The sequence below is a fragment of the Hypanus sabinus genome, chromosome 9 (assembly GCF_030144855.1).
Source record: "Hypanus sabinus isolate sHypSab1 chromosome 9, sHypSab1.hap1, whole genome shotgun sequence".
Lineage (NCBI taxonomy): Eukaryota > Metazoa > Chordata > Chondrichthyes > Myliobatiformes > Dasyatidae > Hypanus > Hypanus sabinus.
The window spans coordinates 4,198,283-4,222,891 of NC_082714.1; the positions used below are offsets into that span (position 1 = coordinate 4,198,283).

General features: G+C 50.0%; 1 protein-coding gene across 3 annotated transcripts in view; it reads right to left on the bottom strand.

Moving 5' to 3' along the window:
* LOC132399012 (SEC14-like protein 5) overlaps window positions 1-24,609 on the bottom strand; it is a 63,423-nt gene that overhangs the window by 29,463 nt on the left and 9,351 nt on the right. For all 3 annotated transcript variants that reach the window (XM_059978883.1, XM_059978881.1, XM_059978882.1), the window contains exons 2-7: window positions 23,215-23,284; window positions 13,979-14,128; window positions 12,040-12,171; window positions 10,447-10,575; window positions 9,545-9,773; window positions 8,654-8,766 (exon numbers count right to left, since the gene is read on the bottom strand). In XM_059978883.1, the coding sequence (XP_059834866.1) occupies window positions 8,654-8,766; window positions 9,545-9,773; window positions 10,447-10,575; window positions 12,040-12,171; window positions 13,979-14,128; window positions 23,215-23,277 (816 nt within the window). In that variant the 5' untranslated portion in view covers window positions 23,278-23,284. The remainder of the gene's footprint in view (window positions 1-8,653; window positions 8,767-9,544; window positions 9,774-10,446; window positions 10,576-12,039; window positions 12,172-13,978; window positions 14,129-23,214; window positions 23,285-24,609) is intronic.

A 24,609-nucleotide genomic window follows, 5' to 3' on the forward strand; every position in this document is an offset into this window, starting at 1 on the left:
ACAGAACACAGAACAGTACAGGCCATTTGGCCCACAATGTCGTGCTGACATATCAACCTACTCCAAGAACAATCTAACCCTTCCATCCTACACAGCCGTCCATTTTTATGTTTATCTGTGTGTCTGTCTAATGTATCTGAGTCTACCACCACCTCTGGCAGGGCGTCCCACACAGCCGGCACTCTGCTTAAAAAGCCCACCTCTGATATCCCACCACCATACTTTCCTCCAATCACATTAAAATTATGCCCCCTTGTATTTTCACAGCCCGGGAAAAGGTATCCAGCTGTCCACACTACCTATGCCTCTCATCATCTTGTACACTCTAACATCCTCCTTTGATTCAAAGAGAAGAGCCAAGCTCGCCCAGCCTATCCTCACAAGACACTCTCTCTAATCCAGGCAGCATCCTGGTGAATCTCCTCTGCACCCTCTCGAATCCAGGCAGCATCCTGGTGAATCTCCTCTGCACCCTCTCTAATCCAGGCAGCATCCTGGTGAATCTCCTCTGCACCCTCTCGAATCCAGGCAGCATCCTGGTGAATCTCCTCTGCACCCTCTCTAATCCAGGCAGCATCCCGGTGAATCTCTTCTGCACCCTCTCTACTCCAGGCAGCATCCTGGTGAATCTCCTCTGCACCCTCTCTAATCCAGGCAGCATCCTGGTGAATCTCCTCTGCACCCTCTCTAATCCAGGCAGCATCCTGGTGAATCTCCTCTGCACCCTCTCTAATCCAGTCAGCATCCTGGTGAATCTCCTCTGCACCCTCTCTAATCCAGTCAGCATCCTGGTGAATCTCCTCTGCACCCTCTCTAATCCAGGCAGCATCCTGGTGAATCTCCTCTGCACCCTCTCTAATCCAGGCAGCATCCTGGTGAATCTCCTCTGCACCCTCTCGAATCCAGGCAGCATCCTGGTGAATCTCCTCTGCACCCTCTCGAATCCAGGCAGCATCCTGGTGAATCTCCTCTGCACCCTCTCGAATCCAGGCAGCATCCTGGTGAATGTCCTCTGCACCCTCTCCAATCCAGGCAGCATCCTGGTGAATCTCCTCTGCACCCTCTCGAATCCAGGCAGCATCCTGGTGAATCTCCTCTGCACCCTCTCGAATCCAGGCAGCTTCCTGGTGAATCTCCTCTGCACCCTCTCTAATCCAGGCAGCATCCTGGTGAATCTCCTCTGCACCCTCTCGAATCCAGGCAGCATCCTGGTGAATCTCCTCTGCACCCTCTCTAATCCAGGCAGCATCCCGGTGAATCTCCTCTGCACCCTCTCTACTCCAGGCAGCATCCTGGTGAATCTCCTCTGCACCCTCTCTAATCCAGGCAGCATCCCGGTGAATCTCCTCTGCACCCTCTCTAATCCAGGCAGCATCCTGGTGAATCTCCTCTGCACCCTCTCTAATCCAGTCAGCATCCTGGTGAATCTCCTCTGCACCCTCTCTAATCCAGGCAGCATCCTGGTGAATCTCCTCTGCACCCTCTCTAATCCAGGCAGCATCCTGGTGAATCTCCTCTGCACCCTCTCGAATCCAGGCAGCATCCTGGTGAATCTCCTCTGCACCCTCTCGAATCCAGGCAGCATCCTGGTGAATCTCCTCTGCACCCTCTCGAATCCAGGCAGCATCCTGGTGAATGTCCTCTGCACCCTCTCCAATCCAGGCAGCATCCTGGTGAATCTCCTCTGCACCCTCTCGAATCCAGGCAGCATCCTGGTGAATCTCCTCTGCACCCTCTCGAATCCAGGCAGCTTCCTGGTGAATCTCTTCTGCACCCTCTCAAATCCAGGCAGCATCCTGGTGAATCTCCTCTGCACCCTCTCTAATCCACACAGCATCCTGGTGAATCTCCTCTGCGCCCTCTCTAATCCAGGCAGCATCCTGGTGAATCTCCTCTGCACCCTCTCTAATCCAGGCAGCATCCTGTTGAATCTCCTCTGCACCCTCTCTAATCCAGGCAGCATCCTGATGAATCTCCTCTGCACCCTCTCTAATCCAGGCAGCATCCTGGTGAATCTCCTCTGCACCCTCTCTAATCCAGACAGCATCCTGGTGAATCTCCTCTGCACCCTCTCTAATCCAGACAGCATCCTGGTGAATCTCCTCTGCACCCTCTCTAATCCAGGCAGCATCCCGGTGAATCTCCTCTGCACCCTCTCTAATCCAGGCAGCGTCCCGGTGAATCTCCTCTGCACCCTCTCTAATCCAGGCAGCGTCCCGGTGAATCTCCTCTGCACCCTCTCTAATCCAGGCAGCGTCCCGGTGAATCTCCTCTGCACCCTCTCTAATCCAGGCAGCGTCCTGGTGAATCTCCTCTGCACCCTCTCTAATCCAGGCAGCGTCCTGGTGAATCTCCTCTGCACCCTCTCAAATCCAGGCAGCATCCTGGTGAATCTCCTCTGCACCCTCTCTAATCCAGGCAGCATCCTGGTGAATCTCCTCTGCACCCTCTCTAATCCAGGCAGCATCCTGGTGAATCTCCTCTGCACCCTCTCGAATCCAGGCAGCATCCTGGTGAATCTCCTCTGCACCCTCTCGAATCCAGGCAGCATCCTGGTGAATCTCCTCTGCACCCTCTCGAATCCAGGCAGCATCCTGGTGAATGTCCTCTGCACCCTCTCCAATCCAGGCAGCATCCTGGTGAATCTCCTCTGCACCCTCTCGAATCCAGGCAGCATCCTGGTGAATCTCCTCTGCACCCTCTCGAATCCAGGCAGCTTCCTGGTGAATCTCTTCTGCACCCTCTCGAATCCAGGCAGCATCCTGGTGAATCTCCTCTGCACCCTCTCTAATCCACACAGCATCCTGGTGAATCTCCTCTGCGCCCTCTCTAATCCAGGCAGCATCCTGGTGAATCTCCTCTGCACCCTCTCTAATCCAGGCAGCATCCCGGTGAATCTCCTCTGCACCCTCTCTAATCCAGGCAGCGTCCCGGTGAATCTCCTCTGCACCCTCTCTAATCCAGGCAGCGTCCCGGTGAATCTCCTCTGCACCCTCTCTAATCCAGGCAGCGTCCCGGTGAATCTCCTCTGCACCCTCTCTAATCCAGGCAGCGTCCTGGTGAATCTCCTCTGCACCCTCTCTAATCCAGGCAGCATCCTGGTGAATCTCCTCTGCACCCTCTCAAATCCAGGCAGCATCCTGGTGAATCTCCTCTGCACCCTCTCTAATCCAGACAGCGTCCTGGTGAATCTCCTCTGCACCCTCTCTAATCCAGACAGCATCCTGGTGAATCTCCTCTGCACCCTCTCGAATCCAGGCAGCGTCCTGGTGAATCTCCTCTGCACCCTCTCCAATCCAGACAGCATCCTGGTGAATCTCCTCTGCACCCTCACGAATCCAGGCAGCGTCCTGGTGAATCTCCTCTGCACCCTCTCTAATCCAGGCAGCATCCTGGTGAACTTCCTCTGCACCCTCTCTAATCCAGGCAGCATCCTGGTGAATCTCCTCTGCACCCTCTCTAATCTACACAGCATCCTGGTGAATCTCCTCTGCACCCTCTAATTCACACAGCATCCTGGTGAATCTCCTCTGCACCCTCTCTAATCCAGGCAGCATCCTGGTGAATCTCCTCTGCACCCTCTCTAATCCAGGCAGCATCCTGGTGAATCTCCTCTGCACCCTCTCTAATCCAGGCAGCATCCTGGTGAATCTCCTCTGCACCCTCTCAAATCTAGGGAGCATCCTAGTGAATCTCCTCTGCACCCTCTCAAATCTAGGGAGCATCCTAGTGAATCTCCTCTGCACCCTCTCTAATCCAGGCAGCATCCTGGTGAATCTCCTCTGCACCCTCTCTAATCCAGACAGCATCCTGGTGAATCTCCTCTGCACCCTCTCTAATCCGGGCAGCGTCCTGGTGAATCTCCTCTGCACCCTCTCTAATCCAGGCAGCATCCTGGTGAATCTCCTCTGCACCCTCTCCAATCCAGGCAACATCCTGGTGAATCTCTTCTGCACCCTCTCCAATCCAGGCAGCATCCTGGTGAATCTCCTCTGCACCCTCTCTAATCCAGGCACCATCCTGGTGAATCTCCTCTGCACCCTCTCTAATTCAGGCAGCATCCTGGTGAATCTCCTCTGCACCCTCTCGAATCCAGGCAGCATCCTGGTGAATCTCCTCTGCTCCCTCTCTAATCCACACAGCATCCTGGTGAATCTCCTCTGCACCCTCTGTAATCCACACAGCATCCTGGAGAATCTCCTCTGCACCCTCTCTAATCCAGGCAGCATCCTGGTGAATCTCCTCTGCACCCTCTCTAATCCAGGCAGCATCCTGGTGAATCTCCTCTGCACCCTCTCTAATCCAGACAGCGTCCTGGTGAATCTCCTCTGCACCCTCTCTAATCCAGACAGCATCCTGGTGAATCTCCTCTGCACCCTCTCGAATCCAGGCAGCGTCCTGGTGAATCTCCTCTGCACCCTCTCCAATCCAGACAGCATCCTGGTGAATCTCCTCTGCACCCTCACGAATCCAGGCAGCGTCCTGGTGAATCTCCTCTGCACCCTCTCTAATCCAGGCAGCATCCTGGTGAACTTCCTCTGCACCCTCTCTAATCCAGGCAGCATCCTGGTGAATCTCCTCTGCACCCTCTCTAATCTACACAGCATCCTGGTGAATCTCCTCTGCACCCTCTAATTCACACAGCATCCTGGTGAATCTCCTCTGCACCCTCTCTAATCCAGGCAGCATCCTGGTGAATCTCCTCTGCACCCTCTCTAATCCAGGCAGCATCCTGGTGAATCTCCTCTGCACCCTCTCTAATCCAGGCAGCATCCTGGTGAATCTCCTCTGCACCCTCTCAAATCTAGGGAGCATCCTAGTGAATCTCCTCTGCACCCTCTCAAATCTAGGGAGCATCCTAGTGAATCTCCTCTGCACCCTCTCTAATCCAGGCAGCATCCTGGTGAATCTCCTCTGCACCCTCTCTAATCCAGACAGCATCCTGGTGAATCTCCTCTGCACCCTCTCTAATCCGGGCAGCGTCCTGGTGAATCTCCTCTGCACCCTCTCTAATCCAGGCAGCATCCTGGTGAATCTCCTCTGCACCCTCTCCAATCCAGGCAACATCCTGGTGAATCTCTTCTGCACCCTCTCCAATCCAGGCAGCATCCTGGTGAATCTCCTCTGCACCCTCTCTAATCCAGGCACCATCCTGGTGAATCTCCTCTGCACCCTCTCTAATTCAGGCAGCATCCTGGTGAATCTCCTCTGCACCCTCTCGAATCCAGGCAGCATCCTGGTGAATCTCCTCTGCTCCCTCTCTAATCCACACAGCATCCTGGTGAATCTCCTCTGCACCCTCTGTAATCCACACAGCATCCTGGAGAATCTCCTCTGCACCCTCTCTAATCCAGGCAGCATCCTGGTGAATCTCCTCTGCACCCTCTCTAATCCAGGCAGCATCCTGATGAATCTCCTCTGCACCCTCTCTAATCCAGACAGCATCCTGGTGAATCTCTCCTGCACCCTCTGTAATCCACACAGCATCCCGGTGAATCTGCTCTGCACCCTCTCTAATCCAGGCAGCATCCTGGTGAATCTCCTCTGCACCCTCTCTAATCCACACAGCATTCTGGTGAATCTCCTCTGCACCCTCTCTAATCCACACAGCATTCTGGTGAATCTCCTCTGCACCCTCTCGAATCCAGGCAGCATCCTGATGAATCTCCTCTGCACCCTCTCTAATCCAGGCAGCATCCTGGTGAATCTCCTCCGCACCCTCTCTAATCCAGACAGCATCCTGGTGAATCTCCTCTGCACCCTCTCTAATCCAGACAGCATCCTGGTGAATCTCCTCTGCACCCTCTCGAATCCAGGCAGCATCCTGGTGAATCTCCTCTGCACCCTCTCTAATCCAGGCAGCATCCTGGTGAATCTCCTCTGCACCCTCTCTAATCCAGGCAGCATCCTGGTGAATCTCCTCTGCACCCTCTCTAATCCAGGCAGCATCCTGGTCAATCTCCTCTGCACCCTCTCTAATCCAGGCAGCATCCTGGTGAATCTCCTCTGCACCCTCCTTTCTATAATGAGGTGACCAGCACTGAACACAATATTCCCAGTGTGGTCGAACCAGGATTTTATAGAGCTGCACTATTACCTTGGAGCTCTTGACTAATGAAGACCAACACACTGTATGCTGCCTTAACCACCCTTCCACTTCCTTATCTTATCACCCCTGCTTTAAATACACTCAATAGCCTGCCTCCACAGCCATTTGCGGCAATAAATTCCTCAGATTTATTAACCCTCTCAACCTCATTCCCATGCCTTCTCTCTGTAACCTTTGATGACGTGACTAATCAAGAACCTATTAACCTCTGCTTTAAATATACCAAATGACTTGTCTTCCACAGTTGTCTGTGGCAATGAATTCCACAGATTCATTACCATTTGGCTAGAGAAATTTCTCCTCAGCTCTGTTCTAAGTGGATGTCCTCCTGTTCTGTGGCCATGCTCTTTGGTCCTAGACTCCCCCGCTACTGGAAACATCCTCTCCACGTTCATTCTATCTAGGCCTTTCAATATTCGATAGGTTTCAATGACATTCCCCTCCCCATTCTTCTAAACTCGAGTGAGTACAGACTCAGAGCTATCAGATGAGCCTCCTACATTAACCCTTTCATTGCCGGAATCATTCTCATGAACCTTCTCTGGACCCTCTCCAGTGCCAGGACGTCTTTTCTATTGAGCTCAAAGCTGCTCACAATACTCCACACATGCTCTGACCAGTGCTGTTTTTAGCCTCGGCATTACAGCCTTGCCTTGTATTCCAGTCATTTGCAAGTGAAGCCTTCCTCACCGTCAACTCAGCGTGTGAGAATGCAGACTGACTCTGCAGCAGATATGTGGGGCCAATACTCCAGGTGTCACTCTAGGACCAAGACTTACAGCATCCCTGACACAAGAGTCCCATTCTCCTGAACCCACCCCTCATTCCTGGGTGTCAGTATCTCTGAGGATCCATCCTGGAAAGCACGACAGCAGCTACATTTCACTGGACTTGGTCTGTCACCAAAGACACTTGCACATTTCTACAGATTACTGTGGAGAGCATTCTAACTGGTCGCATCACTGTCTGGTATGGAGGGGCCACTGCACAGGATCGGAAAAAAAGCTGCAGAAAGCTGTAAACTCAGCCAGCTCCACCATGGGCACTAAACTCCCCAGCATCAGGGACACCTTCAACAGGCCACGCCTCAAATAGACGACATCCATCATTAAAGACCCCCATCACCCAGGACATGCTCTCTTCTCCTTGTTACTGCCAGGAAGGAGGAGGGTAAAGACCACATTCAACATTTCAGTAACAGTTTCTTTCTATCTGTGATCCAATTTCTGAGTGGACAGCACCCACTACATCATCATTGTTTTTGCTTTTGCACTACTTAAAATGTTCTATCTATTTCCTATTGTAGTTTATAGTTTCTTTTTATTGTGTATGGTGATGTGTTGCTGCTGCAAAATGACACCTTTCATGACATACACAAGTGATATCAAAGCCGATTCTGATTCTGAGAATTTTAATTCAGCTTTCTGGGCCAACCCCCATTCACCAGCCTCTGTAGACAGGTCCCCCCAACTGCATTCACCTCCGATCCCCATCATCCATCACCCCCGAGGCGGCTGCATGTCCTCCCCTGATCTGCCCATTGCCCCCGAGGCGGCTGCATGCCCTCCCCTGCTCTGCCCATCACCCCCGAGGCAGCTGCATGCCCTCCCCTGCTCTCACCCCCGAGGCGGCTGCATGTCCTCCCCTGCTCTGCCCATCACCCCCGAGGCTGCTGCATGCCCTCCCCTGCTCTGCCCATCACCCCCGAGGTGGCTGCATGTCCTCCCCTGCTCTGCCCATCACCCCCGAGGTGGCTGCATGCCCTCCCCTGCTCTGCCCATCACCCCCGAGGCGGCTGCATGCCCTCCCCTGCCCATCACCCCCGAGGCTGCTGCATGCCCTCCCCTGCTCTGCCCATCGCCCCCGAGGCGGCTGCATGCCCTCCCCTGCTCTGCCCATCACCCCCGAGGCGGCTGCATGTCCTCCCCTGCTCTGCCCATCACCCCCGAGGCGGCTGCATGTCCTCCCCTGCTCTGCCCATTGCCCCCGAGGCGGCTGCATGCCCTCCCCTGCTCTGCCCATCACCCCTGAGGCGGCTGCATGCCCTCCCCTGCTCTCACCCCTGAGGCAGCTGCATGCCCTCCCCTGCTCTCACCCCCGAGGCGGCTGCATGTCCTCCCCTGCTCTGCCCATTGCCCCCGAGGCGGCTGCATGCCCTCCCCTGCTCTGCCCATCACCCCCAAGGCGGCTGCATGCCCTCCCCTGCTCTGCCCATCACCCCCGAGGCGGCTGCATGCCCTCCCCTGCTCTGCCCATCACCCCCGAGGCGGCTGCATGCCCTCCCCTGCTCTCACCCCCGAGGCGGCTGCATGTCCTCCCCTGCTCTGCCCATTGCCCCCGAGGCGGCTGCATGCCCTCCCCTGCTCTGCCCATCACCCCCAAGGCGGCTGCATGCCCTCCCCTGCTCTGCCCATCACCCCCGAGGCGGCTGCATGCCCTCCCCTGCTCTGCCCATTGCCCCCGAGGCGGCTGCATGCCCTCCCCTGCTCTGCCCATCACCCCCGAGGCGGCTGCATGCCCTCCCCTGCTCTGCCCATCGCCCACCTTGCCTTTGTGTGTCTCCTGCAGCCACTGGCGCAACTGGATCAGGCAGCTCTCTTGCATCGGAGACAGATGGCCCAGGTGACGCTCGATGTAGTCGGTATCAAGCTTGTCGGCTGCAAAGTACAGGGGTAAAACCCAGCGTCACTGAGGCTACAGCATTTGCTTCCAGGAAGACCAGCTGAATTAGGTTCATCAGCGGCTGAACTAGTGCGAGACGAGGGACTGCTGCGGTCTCTTCCTGCAGAAACGTGGCTCCAGGGCAACATCTCCTGCACCTGTGAACTTCAGGCCTTGGCCCTCAGGCACTTGGGCTCTATTATTATGATTTGATCTGTCTATTTTTGTAACTGTATGTCCCACTGCTAAAATTACATGTGCCTTGTTGTGTGTGTGACTGTTGGTTCTGTGCTTTGCCCCTTGACCCCAGAGAAACAAATGTTCCACATGTATAGTTGAATGACAGTTAAACTCGAACTTGAACGAACTCAGTAATGCGGTCACATCAAACCAGCTGCAGCAGAGCAGAGGGACAAAGCTTGCAGCTACCCTGCACTTTGGGAAATTTATAAGCTAAATTGAAAAAATGTTGTAAAATTCACAGACCAGCCAGATTAAACCCAATCAACCACTACCATCTGGGGCAAGCAAATTCTGAATCCAGGCAGCCAGTTCACGTGGATCCCACGCATCTTGAACTTCTGGAGGAGCCTCCCCGAGGGAGCTTGTCTAACGCCTTACTAAATTTCACATAGACAACATCGACAGCTCTGCCACGACTGGTCACATGGGGTGGTCTCTCCTTTTCTCCACCCCTGCCCACACAACCCATCATGTGATCTCTCGCTCTCCTCACAGGGAGGAGAGTGATGTCGATTGCCGAAAAACACTAACCATCAGACGCTGTGGGTTCACACAGACTGGCCGCTGCCTCCCCGGGGGTGCCGTCTGTCTCTGTGTCCGATGGCTCGGTCCCGAGAGGTGCCGAGGATACTGGTGCAGGACAGCTGGACACTGGCACCTCATCATTGATAGGGGCTGACACAGGAGGAGTCCAACGAGGGATGTGTCGAGTTCCCTGTGTTGTCAGTTCCCTTAGGTAGTACTCGATAACTTCCTTACCCTGAAACAGCAGAATCTGTTACTGAGGGATGGCAGCTCACTCCGGGCAAGAGGTCAGCCTAATAGCTGGAGAACAACTTAACCAAGTGATAGCGTGCATCAATCGGCACGTGTCAATCAGTGTGTCCATATCAATCGGCATGTGTCAATCAGCATGTGTCAATATCAATCAGCACGTGTCAATCAGCGTGTGTCAATATCAATCAGCACGTGTCAATCAGCATGTGTCAATATCAATCAGCATGCATCCATATCAATCGGCACGTGTCATTCAGCATGTGTCAATATCAATCAGCACGTGTCATTCAGCATGTGTCAATATCAATCAGCATGTGTCAATCAGCATGTGTCAATATCAATCGGTATGTGTCAATCAGCATGTGTCAATATCAATCAGCACTTGTCAGTCAGCATGCATCCATATCAATCGGTGTGTGTCAGTCAGAGTGTGTTAATATCAATCAGCATGTATCTGGGGAGATCTCCACCAGCTACCAGACATGAATGCAGGTCCCCTTCATTCAAAGAAAAAGAGCCCATCTAATATAGTATTAAATCCAGGTCACTTTCATTCAAAGAGGAAGAGCCAATCAAATGCAGGGTTGGTGTCAGATTTCTATCCCATCATCACTGATCCCCTCACCCCAAACCCCACCATAAACTGGACTCCTTACCCTCTTGACATTGGCTGTGTACTGTCTCATTGCAATCTTCTCCACCGTGCTCTCAAAGCCAAAGAATGACTTGATGTCCAGCGATGCAGACTGTTCGAAGCAGGTCCAGTCCTCATTGTCTGGGTGAACCTGGAGAAGAGAATGGAGACACGTTGAACCCAGAATTCCAGAAAATCCCAGAGTCTGGCTGGGCTGTCTCGCCTAGGGGACAAAGCCTCAAGATTCGAGGGGAAAGATTTCGGTCAGAGATGAAGAGAAATTGCTTCTCCCAGAGTTGTGAATTTGTGGGATTCTCTGCCAGGAAAGCAACAGATGCTGCCTCATAGCCAGGAAATTCTGGGTTCTGGGGAAAAGGCAAGTAGATGAGCCATGATTGTATTGAAAGGTGGAGTAGGTTCGACAGCAATCACTCATTGACATTCAATTCCCGCTGCTGACTGTAGGAAGTTTGTACGTTCTCCCTGTGACTGCATGGGTTTCCACCAGATGCTCCAGTTTCCTCCCACAGTCCAAGGCTACAGGTTAGGATTAGCAAATTGTAGGCATGCTACATCAGCGCCTGAAGCAAACTGGCAACTCTTGCGGGATGCCCAGCACATCCTTGGACTGTGCTGGTTGTTGATAAAAGGAGACATTTCACTGTACACGTGACAAATAAAGCTAATAGTAGATAATTGAGACACATTTCAGTGGATTTTTGCATAGTGGGGGAATTACGGGTCTGGGGAGAAGGCAGGTAGGTGAAATTGAGCCCAGCCTTGATCATATTGAATGCTGGAGCAGGCTCAACCAGCCAAATGACTAACTCCTACTCCTGGTTCGTATAAATGCCAGAGATTCTGCAGATGCTGGAAATCCAGAGTAACACATACTAATGCTGGAGGAACTCAGCAAGTCAGGCAGCATCTATGGAGAGGAATAAATAGTTGACATTTTGGGCAGAGAGGGACTGGTTAGTTCTGATGAAAGGTCTTGGCCTGGTACACTGACTGTTTATTCCCCTCCATAGATGTTGCCTGACTTGCTGAGTTCCTCCAGCATTTTGTGAGTGTTACTCCAGTTTTTGATGGTATCCCACAGGCACAGACATTGATGCCTGGCCTCCAGTAATGTGGGGACTGCACAGAAAACAGGAAGACAGTGGTTTAAGTGTCAAGAGGGCCATGACCTTGTCATGGTTTAGAGGCTTGTGTGCCTCAATAACCCAGAGAGCCATGTTGGCTGGAGTCAGGGCTTTATGCTTTGGCACTTTGCAGGGTCACCCATGTCAAAGAGGTGAAAGGGTCAAGGCCAGACTAAGAGTGGTTCACCGGTCCTCCAGGGTCGGGGGTTCAGCTCAGGGTTAACCACCCCGACTGGTCAAACAAAATTGTTACAGAAACAGCAATGAAGAATCCCTCTGCATCTGAGTGTGATGGTTTTCCTGAGCCTCCACGCAGACCTTGCATGAGTGACAGTGGTGAAAACCGAGAGCACAATGAAAAGAGCCATGAACACCGCCAGAGATGGAGGACCTTCACTGCTGCCTGAAATGCCAGCGGCGTATTGGGCAGTAAGTAAGTTACACATTGGATTCTCAGTGCTGGGACTCACTCTGTAACTGCAGACCTCGTTGACCAGGACCCGGTTGGCGAACGTCTCGTTGTGAGCCTCGATCAGCAGTGTTCGCTCCTTCCAGTTGAGTGTGTTCTTCTGGATAAAGTAGACGTACTCCACTCCTGCGATCTGCAACGGGCCACAGAGGTTTGTCCTTGTTTGTTGGAGGAGTCCAGCCCTGTCTGACCCAGAACAAGGGTCTGCCCACCACCGGGTCAGGCTTCCAGCACAGGCACCTGGAACACACTCCGTATCCCTCACCCCAGTCCAACATTTGGATGTCGCCCAGCAACTCATCCAAATCATTTAATGTTAATTAAATAATTAAAATAAATGAATCTCCCATTTCATCCTGACTTCCCATTCTAACATGTCTGTCCACAGCCTCCCGTACTGCTACAATGAGGCCACTCCCAGGTTGGAGGAGAAACACCTCATATTACATCTGGGTAGCCTCCAACCCGATGGTATGAACATCAATTTTTCTATCTTCAAGTAATTACTCCAATCTCCCTCCTTCTTTCAGACAGACAGACAGACAGACTTTATTGATCCCGAGGGAAATTGGGTTTCATTACAGTCGCACCAAGAATAGTGTAGAAATATAGCAATATAAAACCAGAAATAATTAAATAATAATGTTGATCATACCAAGTGGAAATAAGTCCAGGACCAGCCTATTGGCTCAGGCTGTCTGACACTCCAAGGGAGGAGTTGTAAAGTTTAATGACCACAGGCAGGAATGACTTCCTATGATGCTCTGTGTTGCATCTCGGTGGAATGAGTCTCTGGCTGAATGTATTCCTGTGCCTAACCAGTACATTATGGAGTGGATGGGAGACATTTTTTTTGTTCTCAATCCCCATTCCAGTTACCCTCTCATCCCTTCTCTTCTCCTCGCCTACCCAACGTTTCCCTCTGGGTCCCCTCCACCTCCCCTTTCTCCCATGGTCCACCGTCCTCTCCTACCAGACTCTTTCTTCTTTACCTTTTCTACCTATCACCTCTGAGCTTCTTACTTCATCCATGCCTCACCCCCTCACCTGGTCTCCTGGTCTCACCTTTCACCTGCCAGCTTGTCTTCCTCCCCCTCACACTGATTTCTTATTCTGGCTTTGCTCCCCTTTCTTGGTGAAGGTTCTCAGCCTCAAACATTCACCATTTATGCCTCTCCATGGGTGCCATTTGCTGAGTTCCTCCAGCATTTTGTGTGTGTTGCTCAAGATTTCCAGCACCTTCAGGATCTCTTGTGTAAATGGGAGACCATCTATCCCACTGGACCTGTCCTTTGAGCAGCTCTCTAGCTACCTGGACCCTTACAAGTGCTTTTTCCTCATCTTTTCAGTTCCTTCCTGAAAATTCCTTCCTGTGCTCTGACGGTTATCTGATCTCCTAACGTGAATCAAGTCCCAGTCTACCTCTGCTACACCCTCCCATTCCATCCCAGGCTAGGTCTAGTTCTTCCAGGTCAGATGCTGTCAGACACAAGAGAGAATGCAGGTCCCGGTAATCTGAAGCATCGCACACAGAATAGTGTAGCCATGGTGGTTATCGTAGCTCAGGGTTCAATTCCGGCATCCTGTGTTTCCACATTCTTCCCATGAACACGTGGATTTCCTCCCGCAGTCCAAAGATGTACCAGTTAGTAGGTTAATTGGTCATTGTAAATTGTCCTGTGGTTAGGCTAGGGTTAAATAGGGAGGTTACTGGGCGGTGTGGCTCATTGGGCCGGGAGGGCCTGTTCCCCACAGTATCTCTAAATGAAAATGCTTAGTCAGTCAGGCAACGTCTATGGAGAGAAAAGAAGAGTTAATGTTTTGGGTCGAGACCTTTCATTTGGAATCTGCTATTACCCAGACACCACCAACCCAATCTGTTTTCAGCTGAGTGGGGAACACAGGTGTGAGGTCCCTGCAGAGCCCCCCTCCCCACTCACCTTCTTCAGCAGCCGGGGGGCCTCCACGTTCAACTTGCAGCTTCGCTCCACAACATGCAGCGAGCCATCCTCATTCTTGTACTCACTGAGTTTCTCACTCCCCAGGAAAACCGGGATCAGCAGGCATGTCGGGAATCTCTTCTCATAAGCCTGGAATAGGAAGTGAGGTAAAACTCAACACCCAGAAGAGATCTCTAACTGGTCTGGTGTGGAGGGACCACTGCAGAGGGTTGTAAACTCAGCCAGCTCCAACATGGGCACTAGCCTCCCCACCACCAAGGACATCTTCAAAACGTGATGCCATCATTGAGGATCCTCGCCAACCAGGATATGCTTGCTTCTCATCTCTACCATCCGGGCAGAATACAGGAGCCGAAAGACACACACTCAATGTTTCTTCCCCTCTGCCACTGGATTCCTGAATGGCGACAACCTCATATTTTGCTCTTTTTGCACTCATGTTTTTTTTTACATTTCTTACTGTCATTTTTTAATATCTTGCACCGTAGTGCTGCCACAAAACAATGACCACGTCAGTGATTCTCATGCTGAAGGCACTGGGGACAGCAGAGGGTGCCGATGCTAGGACGTGGGACAGCAGATTCTGCTGAACTCTGCTCTCTCTGAGGCTCTTGCAGTATTGAGAGCAGTTTTGGACTCCTTATCGGAGAAAAGATGTTCAAGGGTCCAGAGGAGGTCCTTGAGAATGAAAGGGTTAATGTGTGAGGAGTGTTTGCTGGCTCTGGGCCTGTACATGCTGGAGTTTAGCAGAATGGGGGTGTGGGGGGGATCTCACTGAAACCTATTGAATATTGAAAGGCCAAGATAGAGTGGATGTGGAGAGGATGTTTCTTTTGGTGGGGGGGTCTAGGACCTGAGGACACAGCCTCAGAATAGGAGGATGTCCATTTAGTACAGAGATGAGGAGGAATTTCTTTAGACAGAGTGTGGTGAGTCATTGCCACAGACATACGTGGAAGATGGGCTATTGGATATTTTTAAAGCAGAGGTTGATAGATTAGTCAGGACATTGAAGGTTACGGGGACAAGGCAGGAGAATGAAGTTGGGGGAGTTAATAAATCGGCCTTGATGGAATGGCAGTGCAGACTTGATGGGCCGAACAGCATGATTCTGTCCCTATGTCTTAAGGCCTAATGGTGAAGGAGCTCAGCAGGTTGAGCAGTTGTCCAACTGCAATGCAGAAACTGGTCTGAGGGCCCAGTTGTTGACTCTCTCTCCCTGGACTGATCATTCAACATGGTGGAGAGGCACACAGTGCCACAACAGTGACAGGCAGAGTCACAGAGCAACACAACAATGACAGGTGGATAGAGCCACAGGGCAACACAATAGTGACAGGCGGATAGAGTCACAGAGCAACACAACAGTGACAGGCGGATAGAGTCACAGGGTAACACAACAGTGACAGGCGGATAGAGTCACAGGGCAACACAACAGTGACAGGCAGACAGAGTCACAGGGCAACACAACAGTTACAGGCAGACAGAGTCACAGAGCAACACAACAGTGACAGGCGGATAGAGTCACAGAGCAACACAACAGTGACAGGCGGATAGAATCACAGAGCAACACAACAGTGACAGGCGGACAGAGTCACAGAGCAACACAACAGTGACAGGCGGATAGAGTCACAGAGCAACACAACAGTGACAGGCGGATAGAGTCACAGAGCAACACAACAGTGACAGGCGGATAGAGTCACAGGGTAACACAACAGTGACAGGTGGATAGAGTCACAGGGTAACACAACAGTGACAGGCGGATAGAGTCACAGAGCAACACAACAGGGACAGGCGGATAGAGTCACAGGGCAACACAACAGTGACAGGCAGACAGAGTCACAGAGCAACACAACAGTGACAGGCGGACAGAGTCACAGAGCAACACAACAGTGACAGGCGGATAGAGTCACAGAACAACACAACAGTGACAGGCGGATAGAGTCACAGGGCAACACAACAGTGGCAGGCGGATAGAGTCACAGGGTAACACAACAGTGACAGGCAGATAGAGTCACAGGGTAACACAACAGTGACAGGCGGATAGAGTCACAGGGCAACACAACAGTGGCAGGCGGATAGAGTCACAGGGTAACACAACAGTGACAGGCGGATAGAGTCACAGAACAACACAACAGTGACAGGCGGATAGAGTCACAGGGCAACACAACAGTGGCAGGCGGATAGAGTCACAAAGCAACACAACAGTGGCAGGCGGATAGAGTCACAGGGTAACACAACAGTGACAGGCGGATAGAGTCACAGGGTAACACAACAGTGACAGGCAGATAGAGTCGCAGGGTAACACAACAGTGACAGGCAGACGGAGTCACAGGGTAACACAACAATGACAGGCGGACAGAGTCACAGGGCAACACAACAGTGACAGGCGGACAGAGTCACAGAGCAACACAACAATGACAGGCGGATAGAGTCACAGAGCAACACAACAGTGACAGGCGGATAGAGTCACAGGGTAACACAACAGTGACAGGCAGATGGAGTCACAGGGCAACACAACAATGACAGGCGGATAGAGTTACAGGGTAACACAACAGTGACAGGCAGACGGAGTCACAGGGCAACACAACAGTGACAGGTGGATAGAGTCACAGGGTAACACAACAATGACAGGCGGATAGAGTCACAGAGCAACACAACAGTGACAGGCGGACAGAGTCACAGAGCAACACAACAGTGACAGGCAGATGGAGTCACAGGGTAACACAACAGTGACAGGTGGATAGAGTCACAGGGTAACACAACAGTGACAGGCGGATAGAGTCACAGGGCAACACAACAAGGGTACAGGCCCCTCAGTCCAACTAGTCCATTTAGTCCCAACTTCCTGTCCCGTATCTCTCTAAGCCACACCCTCCATGTACCTGTACAGGTGCTTTTTAATGAAACTATTGTACCCACCTCAGCCAGTTCCTGTGGCAGCTCAATGCTTAAACTCACCACTCTCTGGGGAGAGAGTTGCCTTCAGGTCCCTTTTAAATCTTTCCCCTCTCACCTTAACTCTATCCCCCCTAGTTTTGGTGTCTCCTACTCTGGGGAAAAGGCTGTTACCATTCTCGTTATCTGTGCCTCACATCATTAAACCCCTCGTTCTCCTACACTCCAAAGAATAAAGTCCCAGCCTGGCCAATCTCTTCCTCCAGCTTAGGCCCTTTGGTCCTGGCAACATCCTTGCAAATCTTTTCTGCGCCCTTTCCTGTTTAACCACATCTTTCTATCACTGAGTGATCAAAACTGTACACAGTACTCCGAGGGTGACTTTGCCAATACTCACACACTGCAGCATGATATCCCAACTCCCGTACTCAGTGACTGATCACCTTTCCCACCCTACCCACCTGTCAACATGAAGAAAGTTACCTTTACTTGTCACACTACAGAGAAACATACAATGAAATCTGTCATCTGCATCAGAGCCTGAGGATACGGCACCATCGGGGATCCTCCCCGTCACTGGGGGGGTTTCTTACGATTGCTCCGCTTTCCTGCCACATTGCAAGGAGATACGGGCTAGTGGGGTGTGGGCGTGCTACGTTGGTGCCGGAAGCACGGTGACCCTTGCCCCAGCACATCCTCGGACTGTGTTAGTTGTTGAAACAAGTGACACATTTCACTGTATGTTGTGATGTAAATGTGACAAATAAAGCAAATCTCTTTTAATCTTTCAGTGCTCGTGTGTGAATCCAATTACACACCTCTCTTACACACCACTCCCACCCCTCTTTACAACAGTGGCACTGCAGTGCAAACTGCAAACAGTTTCAAACTCCTGCAGACAGCACACCTTGTACAACCCCTCATGGTCCCAGAGCACACCCTACACAATCACCAACACCTCTGCTTTCCGAGGAGGTTGAAGAGAGCTGGACTGTGCACATCTATACCTGTGTCTTTCTATCGATTCTTGCTAGAGAGCATCCCAACAAGCTGCATCACTACACGGTCCAGAAACTGCACTGTGGTGAACAGTAAGGCTCTAGAATGGGTAGTCAAAACTGCCCAATGATCACCGGCACCAGCCTACCCACCATCGGGAACATGTATGCAGAGTGGTGTAACATCATGAAGGGTCCCACCCACCCTGCTCATGGACTGTTTGTCCCACTCCCATCAGGGTGGAGGCTTCGTAACATCCACATCAGGACCAATGGACTCAAAAACACACACAAAATGCTGGTGGAACACAGCAGGCCAGGCAGCATCTATAAGGAGAAGCACTGTCGATGTTTCAGGCCGAGACCCTTCGTCAGGGCTCATGAGTCCTCGTGTGGACACAAAAACAGTTACTTTCCCCAAGCAGTAAAGCTGATCAACACCCCCAACCAGTAACCCACCCCTCCACACCCCCAACCACCACCACTTTATCATCTCCGGTCAGTCACCTTACATACAGACACTCCTGTGCTAGCATCACTGTCTGGACATACAATCTACACATATAAGCCAGCTTTTGTATTGCCACTTATCATGTTCCTTGTCTGATTATGTGTTTTTTGAGCTGCATCAGATCCAGAGTAACAATTATTTCATTCTCTTTCACACTTGTGTACTGGAAATGACATTGAACAATATTGAATCCCCCCTCAGGAAATCTTGCCTTCAGTTCCTGAAGCCAAGGACTCTAGAATTCCCACAGTAAGCCTCCCTGGCAAAGTCTAAAACCCTACCAGGCTCCTGTCAGATGATGTCTGGTGACGATCTGCAGAATGAAATTGGGGTGTTATAAACACAAAAAATGCTGGAAACACACAGCAACCCATACAAAATGCTGCAGGAGCTCTTGAGTTTCTCTGGCCTGCTGAGTTCCTTGTTTGTGATGGAATTTACCTACTGCCTGCCTGTCACTCTGCTGGCATTCTGGGTTGTTATACTTTGTAGAACAAATGGCAGCTGCCTCACTGCACTACAATGTGATGATCCTGATAATCTCTTTCATTTTACAAACATTTCTATTTAAATAAATCAGACACACCTTTATTCAAAGTCATCAATAGTTGAGCACCAAACCAGCACAGACCAGAGATAAAAACCCTGACAACATGGGGGTGACAGAAGGGAGCAGGGACGCAAGTATGAAGGAGACTGAGTATGTGTGAGTATGTGGATAAGATAGGGAAGACACACATACACGCACACTTAGAGACAGAAATACACAGAGAGAGAAGATAGGGAGAGATAGAGAGGAGAGGGAGAAAGATAAACACAGCAGGCCAACACAAGACCAAGTTTGACAATGAGAAACACACAGTCCCAATGACAGTGGTACAAGAAGAAACAAAGAGTGAATCAACATTAAATTTCAAATTTACTCAGAGTCTCTTAAAAGTGTTTTAAAGTGTAAGAGTACATTAGCATAGGGGAGTCTCACATCCCAATGGAACAGACTTTACATGTGAAGTCATGTTGTCCGGATAATCTTGGAGCTTTGCTGGCTCAGTGCCTAGCTACTGACAGCATCTAATAAAGAAATGTTTGCTTTATTTAAATAACATTGTGTAAGAGAGTATTGAACAGACACAGCATGAGAAGGGAACGAGGAGAGAGGGAGTTATCATTTCCGAATGAATTAAAATCTGTCCTGTGAGAAAGAGACTGACAGAAATGACATCACTTCACTTAGTCTTTTCTGCATTTATGTGAGCAGCAAGTTTCAGCATTTCAAAGCCCGTGGACAATGCAATCCAAGAGGAACTAAAACTAGTGTGGGCAGGAAGACAAAAGAGAAGTTTGGAGTTCTTCTTCGTCTGGACAGATCTCTGACTTCCAGGCGAAGTTTCAAATCCTCCTTCATACGGATGACCTCAGACAGTAGGAACTCTCGCACACAGAACAACAGGAACTTCTGCTCTGAGGGGAGTAGAGGAGGATTACATGGCCGCTTCTTTTCCGCAGCAGCCCTTTGGAGTCGAGCAAGGCAATGCAGGATGGGTCGCTGTGTAACATTTCGAAATGCTCGACACACATGACATCAAGAGAGCAGATCTGTGTTGGAATGTACTTTGAGAAAGGTCACCTTAAAGCTCATTACTGGCAGGTGACCATCACAGTCCACACCCTCTTGTTCTCTCATTCTTGTGCTTTGTGTTTCTGAGCTGTGCTCACTACATGCCTGAGAACTAAAGGAAATACCTACTCAGTCACAGAATTAGGAAATTAGACTCCTAGAGTCAGCAAAGAGGGCTTGAGGAAAGGGACTGGATCGACTCCTGTAAAGAAACAAGGCATTAAGGGATGGATGTATGGGGTGTCCAGAGAGGGGTAGCACCTCTGGTGAAGGGGCTGGTCATGTCCAATCACTCATCTTTGGGGCCCACCGGACACTCAGCTCTCACCTGTGGCTCCAAGTAACTGTTTGCACGTGAAAGCGGCCACACCCTGGTACACCATTTCAACAGGTGGGCTAAACCAGGTGAGGGTAGCTGGCAGGCTTCATACCCCAGTGAGATAGGGACATGCCTGTCCTAGCATGTGAAATCAGCTCTGGTGGACTGGGCGGATTAAATCATCAATGAGGTCCAGCAGCCAGGAAAGTGGTTCTGCAACACTTTGTGGAGAGCGAAGGGCATGACAAGGCACAGGAGATGTCACGGTCATCCACTGCCAACAAGGAAGACCCCAGTTTACGACGACCACTCGTCCTACTGGACTTGAACTTCCGAGGGTGAGAGAGTGTCACTGCCCCAGTGCAACGGCTTTTCCGCTTTAAAAACTTCCCGCGCAGGTTTCCTGTTATCATTAGATGTGATGGACAACCAGCAAGGGGCATTAAGGGGGAGAGGAGCAACTAGCAGACAACGCAGGGTAACTGGATTAACATCAACAGAGCCACTAACACAGGCATGGGGAGAAGAGGAATCACTGGGTCTGAAGAGGCACTCCCTTTTAGAAAATAATCTACACCTTTATTCCTTCTATCAAAGTCCATGACCAAACACTTCTCTACACTGTATTCCATCTGTGACTTCTTTGTCCATTCTCCTAATCTGTCCAAGTCCTTCTGCAGGCTCCTTGCTTCCTCAACACTTCCTACCCCTCCACCTATCCTTGTATCGTGTCCATGCTGAAGGCCCTTTGGCCCATCAAGTCCATGCTGAGCTGATATTCTGCCTAGTCCCATCTACCTGCATTCGGGCCCTATCCCTCCAAACTCTCTGATCCATAAATCTATCCAAACTTCTCTTAACTGTTACAATTGAACTTTGATCTACCACTTCTGCTGAGTGGATGAAGGCTGTGCTGGGGTGAATTTGCTGCATCATGTTTTAGTAAGAGGTGAAGTCATTGTGGATGTGGGAATCTGGAGCCAAAACTTGCTGAAGGAGCTCGACCCTGTGAGTTCTTCAGTATGTTTGTTGTTTATGGAGAGCTGTCTCCCTTGACACACGTTGCACCTGAGAACAGACAGTGTTATCACTGATAATCAAATAACTGCGACTCAACCACACTTTATTTTACTTGTGCACAAAGAGAACAGCATGGTCCTGTCACCACACTGTTCTCAGGCCAGAACAGATAACTGCTATTTGGTACACTGTGTATATTTGAAAGTCCTTACCCTAAAGAACAAACTCTGTTCATAATAGAGGTGTTAAAAGTCCATAGAATCTACAAGTTGCCAACCAGCAATACTTTAATGTTAGTAAAGCAATTGTCCCTTGGTTGGTGTGTGTGCCTTGGGTCTTGTCTCCGGAACTCTGCTGTGCAAGGGGAATCTAAGAACTTTCTTGCCTGGGCTGACATCATTCTATCTGTAGTCTGTCCTTGCCTGGATATTATGTTAACCCTTGCCTTACCACAACTTCCACAGCAGTTGTGTGCATCTCTGCCTATTTACACATTGCTATGCATAGTGCAATCGTTTTGGATCCCCTTGCCTCTGGGCCAAGAACTCTCTGTCAAGCCCACCTCTTAGCTGGGGAGTACTGGGAACCCCACGTTAAAACAATTAGTGCCCAGTCATCTTCTGCTCCTCAACATAAAGTCTGGGACTTGGACCATCAGCACACTCCACATTGAGGACTTCCTCAAAAGGCACTGCCTCAAGAAGGCAGCATCCATCATGAAGGACCCTCACCAACCAGATATGCCCCCTTCTCATTACTACCAGAATCCGAATCAAGTTTAATATTACTGGCTATTTCATGAAATCTGTGTCTGTGGAATATCTAGCCACACAGTCATAGGTTAGAGAGAGTAGAGCAGTGGGCTAAGCATGCATCCTTGAGGAAAGAGATACTGGATCCTGAAGACGCACACTCATTGTTTTAGAAACAGCTTCTTTCCCTCCACCATCAGATTTCTGAACAGTCCATGAACACTACCTCACTACTTGGTCTCTTTCTGCACTGCTTATCCTTTAAAATATCCTTCCTGTAATTATGGTAACTTTGACGTATGGCACTGAACTGATGCCACAAAGTAACACAATTCATGATATACATCAGTGATAATAAAGCTGATTTTGAGCCATTCCCTCAGCATTCCATTGTCGTCATGGCATGAGCAACACTCTTTAACATTGACATCTCACACGGAGCAAGATCGGGCAAGCTCACCTAACCCCAGTAGAAACAGGGTCAAACGATGATTAGGTCTAGCTGATCAGTGAAACTAGTGCCCCGTTCCTGTATTCTCATCATCTCCTGCCGACCTGCCAAACTCTTAAACAGAGCATCATTGCCTCAGACTAAAGAATTAGAATCAGGTTTCATATTACTGGCATATGTCATGAAATTTGTTTTGTGACAGCAGTACATTGCAATACATAATAATAGAAAAAACTATATTCATTCAGAAATCTGACAGCAGTAGGGAATAAGCTGTTCCTAAAATGTTGAGTGTACATTTTAAGGCTCCTGTACCTTCTCCCTGATTGTGGTAATGAAAAGGGAGCATGTCCTGGGTGATGGAGGTCTTTAATGATAGGTGCCACCTTTCAAGGTGTCCGTGATGCTAGGGAGGCTAGTGCTCCTGATAGAGCTGGCTGAGTTTACAACTTACTGCAGATTTTTCTGATCCTGTGCAGTGGCCCCTCCATAAACTCAATAGCACGGGAGGTTCACATTCTGGTGTGACTTAAAATCTCACCAGACTCCACTGTGCAAGGAACAGTTAAAACTCACTAATATACTTTTAAATGCAAAGATCACACTGAAAACATGTGGGTTGGGGGACAACCGGTGAGAGAAACTTACTGCCATCACCATCTCAAACGTGTACTTGTAGACCCGCACGGGGGACTGGTATTTCTGCACCATCTTCTCTCTGGAAATTCAAACAAATCTCATCACTCAACAGCAAACATGTGTACATTTCTACAATATCTGTCACACATCCTTTCAGCCAGCACATAGTGAGCTCCCACAAACTGCAAGTAGCAAGGATCATCTGTTTCAGACATGTAGACAGACATGTCAACATTGTGTGGGCACTGAGTACGGTGAATGTCCTTGAATTTATTCACAGCTGGGGTCACTGAAGGTGATCATTGATACCAGATTTAGCACAGGATTAGTCATGGTCATAGTGAATGGCTACCAGAGCCATTCAGACAACTTGTAACATCATGAAGGATCCCACTGACTGCCCAATCAGGAGAAGGCTACAGAGCATCCACCCCAGGACCATCACACTCAAACAAGGTTACTTTCTCCAAGCAGTAAGGCTGATCAACACCTCCTCCCTCTGGCCCACCCCAAACACCACTACTTTATCATTTCCTGTCAGAATCAGCACCTGTGCCTGGTGTTACTTTTATAGACATACAATCAATCTATGTTTATTAACCATCTAACAAATTTATATTTACTGTATTGTGTGGTTTTTAATTATTATTATTATGATGTTTTTTGCTGCATTGGATCTGGAGTAACAGTTACTTGGTTCCATTTTACTGGAAATGACATTAAACAATCTTGTCCTTTTATATATTATGATATAGATCATAGTCATTGAGTAATACATCTTAGAAAGAGGCCCTTCAGCCCATCGGGTCATGCTGACAGCATCCTTCCTGCTAATCTGAGTTCAGCCCATTATCCTCCATGGCCCTTCTCCAAATGTCTCTTAGCTGTCGCAATTATACCTACCTTGACCATTTCCACTGGCAGTTCATTCCAGGTACTCACTGTGTAAAGAAACTGCCTCTCAGATCTCTTTTAAATCTCTCCCATCTTATCTCATATGTGTGCTCTCTTATCTTGAACTCCCTGACCCTGGGGAAAAGACAATGACTGCCCACCTTTCCATATCCTTTATGGTTTTATAAATTTCTGTGAGGTCACCCCTTATTCTCCATACTCAGGGAGTAAAGACCCAGTGTGGGCAATCTCTCCCTATAACTCGGGGAGTAAAGACCCAGTGTGGGCAATCTCTCCCCATAACTCAGAGTAAAGACCCAGTGTGGGCAATCTCTCCCCATAACTCGGGGAGTAAAGACCCAGTGTGGGCAATTTCTCCCCATAACTCAGAGTAAAGACCCAGTGTGGGCAATCTCTCTCCATAACTCAGGGAGTAAAGACCCAGTGTGGGCAATTTCTCCCCATAACTCAGAGTAAAGACCCAGTGTGGGCAATCTCTCTCCATAACTC